The sequence below is a fragment of the Exserohilum turcica genome (genome assembly GCF_000359705.1).
Source record: "Exserohilum turcica Et28A unplaced genomic scaffold SETTUscaffold_63, whole genome shotgun sequence".
In the NCBI taxonomy this organism is placed as follows: domain Eukaryota; kingdom Fungi; phylum Ascomycota; class Dothideomycetes; order Pleosporales; family Pleosporaceae; genus Exserohilum; species Exserohilum turcicum.
Window position 1 is genome coordinate 1 of NW_007360281.1, and position 5,309 is coordinate 5,309.

General features: G+C 54.2%; 4 protein-coding genes across 4 annotated transcripts; 1 reads left to right on the top strand and 3 right to left on the bottom strand.

Annotated features, from left to right (window-relative positions):
• Positions 1-75: 75 nt before the first annotated feature.
• On the top strand, positions 76-1,175 carry SETTUDRAFT_112059 (uncharacterized protein; the record flags this gene model as incomplete). The annotated part of the gene is made up of 3 exons (XM_008031817.1): positions 76-198; positions 440-802; positions 918-1,175. Coding segments are annotated over 3 exons (744 nt in total), but the record flags the coding sequence as incomplete, so codon positions are not given.
• A 687-nt stretch (positions 1,176-1,862) lies between these two features.
• Positions 1,863-3,305, bottom strand: SETTUDRAFT_29361 (uncharacterized protein; the record flags this gene model as incomplete). Its single annotated transcript, XM_008031818.1, has 1 exon — positions 1,863-3,305. The coding sequence occupies one exon, from the start codon at positions 3,303-3,305 to the stop codon at positions 1,863-1,865; it is 1,443 nt and encodes a 480-aa protein (XP_008030009.1).
• Positions 3,306-4,508: 1,203 nt separating this feature from the next.
• Positions 4,509-4,811, bottom strand: SETTUDRAFT_40321 (uncharacterized protein; the record flags this gene model as incomplete). The annotated part of the gene is made up of 1 exon (XM_008031819.1): positions 4,509-4,811. The coding sequence occupies one exon, from the start codon at positions 4,809-4,811 to the stop codon at positions 4,509-4,511; it is 303 nt and encodes a 100-aa protein (XP_008030010.1).
• Positions 4,812-4,993: 182 nt separating this feature from the next.
• Positions 4,994-5,299, bottom strand: SETTUDRAFT_112063 (uncharacterized protein; the record flags this gene model as incomplete). The annotated part of the gene is made up of 1 exon (XM_008031820.1): positions 4,994-5,299. A coding segment is annotated over one exon (306 nt), but the record flags the coding sequence as incomplete, so codon positions are not given.
• Positions 5,300-5,309: the final 10 nt, after the last annotated feature.

The window sequence follows — 5,309 nt, forward strand, 5'->3', positions numbered from 1 at the left end:
ATATTCTTCTTCTTCTTCTCTTCTTCCTCTTTCTCAACATCAGCCTCGGATTTCAACACAGCACATCATTTCGCAAAAAGGGGGCTGAGCGTTAATCATACGCAGGCGGTTACGCTGGGGGTGATTGGCGCGTATGTGGTTGTTATTGCGTTGTTGTGGAATTTGCCGTATGTGAGGTGGGTGTTGTGGCCGTTTAAGGTGAGTGAGTTTTGTTGCTTTGTTGTTTGTGGGGGGGGGGGGGGGGAGGAATAGGGAAGACGAAGAAGAGATGGATAAAGATGTACCATGTTGGTTGCAGGTTAGCTTCCGCAGAGAGAAAAAGAGGGAGAAAAAAAAAGAGACGGATACATTGGAATTACTTCACCATCACCATCACCACTACCACCACAGGCAAAAAAAGAAAACACTATCATCACCAAACACTAACCCCTCCACGCAGATGCTCGTCATCGCCTTCCACGAATTCTCCCACGCAATAACCGCCTGCTGCACCGGCGGCCGCGTCGAATCCATCTCACTCGATCCCCACGAAGGCGGCGTAACGCACATGCGCGGCGGCAAGCAATTCGTCACGCTACCCGCGGGCTACCTAGGCTCCTCTCTCATCGGCGCACTACTCACCTTCTGCGGCTTCAACATTGTGGCCTCCAAAGTCGCCAGCATCGTGCTGGGCGTGTGTTTCCTGCTGACGCTATGGTGGGCGCGCAAGGATTGGCTGACTATCTGCACCATCCTACTCAGTGTCGGGCTGTTGGTTGCGTTTTGGTTTATTGAACATGGCGAGGCGTTGAGGTTTATGGTTGTATGTTTCTCCCTCTCTCCCTCCCCCTTTTTTTTGTTTCCCTTGTCCATTTCTTTCTCTCTTCGATAGAAAAAGAAAAAGAAAGCTAACGCCTTTTTTTTCCAACAACTACCAGCTTTTCATCGGCGTCATGTCCTCGCTCTACAGCGTCTGGGACATCTGCGACGACCTCATCCTGCGCAAAGTCAATTCCTCGGACGCATCTGTCTTTGCAAAGCGCTACGGCGGCTCCTCGCAGTGCTGGGGCGTCATTTGGTCGCTCGTCTCGCTGCTGTTCATGGTCTGTGGTATTCTGGCCGGCCTCGCAGCGTTCAAGCAGAGCTTCGAGCAGCAGGAGAAGGATAGTCAGGGGTTTATTCCCACGGTGCGGTGAGCGTGAGCGTGAGCGTGAGCGTGAGCGTGTGGAGTGGAGTGGAGAGAGGCGGGTTAAGCGGTATGATATGTGTAAGTGCTTTTTTCTTCTTATTTCTTTTTCTAAACTGGATTTGAAGGAAGAAAAAATGGCGTTCTGGGAAATGAGAGGAATGAAGGTAATGAACGGGGATTTATTTACTTGGTTTGCTTGCTGGGTATACCCGACTATGCTATTCTGCCCTATCCTAGCTTGAAAGGGGAGTTTTTTGTTGTTGTTAACGCTATTTCCCATGAGAAAAATCCGTTTTATGAAGTAAAGAGTCGTCTTTTTTTTTGGGGGGGGGGGCATCGTGTGTTTCCTCTTCTTTCATTTGGATGTGGAGTAGTGGTAGTAGTGGTGGTGGTATCTAGCGAAAGAGAAAGACAGAGAAAAAGAGAAAGCAAGCAAGTCATAGGAATTTACACAACCAAAAGATACCAAAAGAAAAAGAAACCCCCCGCCAAAAGTGAAAAGAAGAAGATGAAGCAACCACACCACCCGGAAAACCCCCCAGTTAGTCCAAAGCACCCCACATGCGCCGCGTGAATTCGCCGTCTAGATATTGCATAAACCACCATTCCCCCTTATGCGCTGGACTACTCAAGACCGCCGTGTCCATCCTTCCGACGACATGCAAGCCGCAATCTGTCCGCCGCAATGTTTTTTTTATTCAGCACCCGTCTTGACACCCCGATTTTCCGACGCCGCAGTGACGGCAATATCAGCGCGATCCTTTTGCTCCAGCGACATGCTGCGGACGCGGGCATCAAGGCTATCAACAGGGGACTGTGGGATGGCGCCAACGGATTTGGAGCGTACGGCTTGCAAGACGTTGGAGGCTGAGTCTTCGGAGCCGCGGGGCGGAGCGCCTGTGGTGGAGAGCGAGCGCTGGGGATCCACGGTGGGGGTGGCGTATGGAACGCTATTTGAGCGGTGTTGTTTGTCAGGTGAAGCTGGTGACGAGGATTGTTTGCTTCTATTCCAGGATTTGAATTTGAACATGGAGAGCCAGCTGGGGCGGCGGTCGGTCGATGGGTGCATGTTGAGGGCGCGCTCGGCGGCGAGTTGGATGTGGGATTTCAGTTCGGGTTTGGGCGTAGGTGTGGTGGCCATGGGGGATGTAGGCGTAGAGCGGCTGTCTTGACCAGACTTTCGACGGCTTGTTTCGCTCGACTTTTCAAGATTGGATGTTGCGAGGCCCAGGGTGATGCGGTGTTGGGCGAGGCTGGTTTCTTTGAGCTCCTCGCTGATGTACTGCAGGGCTTTGTCGATGACTTCAATGTACTCTGGGTAGTCGACTTCGCAGGCCTCGCGGATCAGACGCAGCTTCTCCCAGTCGTGGCGTACGGTTGGCCCGCTTAGATCTGGATGCCAGCCCATGCTCTTGAGATCGGATCGGATTCCGCGGTCGACCTGCTCTTTCACGCCCATGAGGTCAATCAGAGCGTCGACTTCGGTGCGCACTAGCTTGATGAATTCGTTGAAGCGCGCCGTGTCCTTGACCTGCCAGTGCGATGTGGTCATGCTGGGGTTGCGCTTGAGGCTCGCGCGCGCACCCGTCTGCGTCAGGAGGTCCTTTAGCAAGCGGTACTTTTCGCGGAAGCCTTCGAGACGATTGGTGTCGAGCGCGGGATACTCGGTCTTTGCAAAAGTCTTTGGGCTCTTCAAGCCATACAGGTTCATCAGTTCGTCTCGGGACATGTTGCTGGGGCGGCCAGCAATTTCATGAAGCGCCCGCCTGACCTTGGCGTTGGTGACCTCTTCGTCCAGCCTGGGGTCGCGAATGCCAAAGTTGACAGGCAGATGGGGGTCAGGATTTGTGGCGCCTGGATGGCTGGGAATCATGTGTCGGGCAATGGTAGCCGGGGGCGCAGAGATGCCCACGGCGTCGCCAAAGATGAGCAGCCTGCCCTGCTGTATGCCGAGCTTGGCGAGCGCAACCTTTTGGGCATGGTCGTGGTCCTTGACAGGGTGAATGAGGTTGAAGGCCTCGACGCAGGTGCTGAACTGGGTGGCCAGAGCGAAGACGTCGGTCAGCATCTGGGCCTTGGACTTGGACCCTGGAGGATCCGTGGATTCGACATAGTCGGTGGTGGGTTTGGTAGACATGGCGATGGGGGTGACGGTGGCGGGAGGGTATGTCTGATGCTGGGTCCACAGTGGCCGCGGACAGTGGAAAGCAAAGGACAGGGCGAGGCGGCCAAATATGTAGAGGCACGAGACGGGACGGCAGAGGCGTAATATTCAGTGCATGTGCGCATGACGTCGGAGGGATTGTGCAGTGTCGAGGTGTGGCGCAGGCGAGAGAGAGAGAGCGAGAGGGTGTGTGTGGACAAGAAGAGCGGGGCGGGGCGATCGACGGGCCGTTTGGCTTGATTGGGTCTTGTCGGCCATGTTGGCAGCACTCAAGCACTACAACTCTGCATGCCACGCCTTGTACTGCATCCTCTCTATGGCTGTGGCGCAACGCGAGCCCACCAAGTCGCCGTGAAAATGCCTCATCCAGCCGCACGCGCGCGAACTGCGCAAACTGCGCGCAAACTTTTTTTTGTTTTTTTTCCTTGTCCCTTTGTGCTGCACCGACGGCCAGAACAGCGGCTAGCCTGCTTTGGGCGCTATGCATTCGCATAATTCGCTGGCCACCTGTCACGGCTTGGAAAAAAAGAAAATCAATTGGCTGATGGCTCGACGACGGCAAAAAGTTTATTACTTCTACACATGGCGCGCCTATTGGCAATTGTTTCATCCACAAAACCACCTCGCCATCTTCCCGCCACGGCTGCCAGAGCCGTCTGACGTCGACGTGGTGCATCTGTCCCTGGTCGCTTCGTATACTCGTACCCTGAACCGCTTGGCACATGACCGCAAACCATGGATTCGACGCGCTGCCCATTGCCGCCATCAGCTTCCCTCCCTACACCTACATGCACCCAGTCGTGTCGATTTCACCATGGATGCGCCGGACGCCATGGCTTGTGCTTCTGCATGGGCGGGTAGCGCCGCTCAAGCGGGACCAGGACAGAACGGTGGCCCTGGATCCATGCCAGCAAATTACCCACCGCTTACCCCTCGACCTCGCACAATGCGTCATGATGCATCTTGCCCACCAGGCACGCACTTTGTTTGACGGCTGAGGACAGCTTGTCGCTGTCGAGGTTGGGGCACGGCATGTGTCCATCGCTAGTATATGCACCCTATTGTGGCCTGAAGAACACTACGCGCATCACTCCAGGCTTGGCACAGGCTCTCGTGATGCATGTTTCGGTGAGACTATGCTGCCATCCAGGTCACGAGGCCACGTGATTCCTCAACTCAGACATGGTAGTAGGGACTCTTGCCTTCGGGCTTGTCCTGGTTGAGGCTCCTTGCCGTTGTTATATCGTCTTGATCGCACGACCCTGTCTCCGTCTTCTGCTGTTGCAACCGGTTGCGCTCGATGCTGAACTCGTTGGTGATGACAATGTTGCTGCCTCGGCGGTTCCACGCACCCGGTCTGCTTGGCGGAGGCACCTCGTCTGGCATGTCGTACTCGTTGTCGCCCTGTGTTTGGCTGTTGTTGTGCGATACGCTGCTCTTATGCGCCGTTCCAGGATGATGGTTGCTGTTCCAAGCCATTTGGTATGACTGCCGCTTGGCGCTATTAGTGTGGGTGGTCAATGCGTGCAACGGGTCAGACAATGCAACACCACCACTAAAATGTCCGCCTATCAAAAATGAGGCTGTAGAGCACCATACAAAAGCTATTATCACGAGATTTTTTGGTGGAGTAGTCTAAATAGTTCAAAAAACAATCCTATCTACTCAAATTTCTTTGGCAGTTTGATGTTGCGGCCGCGCATCGTTGTTTTGGTGGTGGGCTGCGCAGCCGACGATGCAGACGCACCACCACTTTGGCTGCCTGCATCACCACCACCCTTTGACTTTTTTGACTTTTGAGACGATGAAGCTTTTCGTTTAGGTATATTTTGCTTATCGCGAGCTTTTTTTGAAGTTGCGACTGCGCGATCGCGAGCTTTTTGGGCGCGTCTTAACTGGAGTTCTTTGGCCCTCACTTCTCTCTCTTTATCCCTCGCTATTTTCTTCAACTCCCGCGCAGTCCTTGCCGTCGTCTAT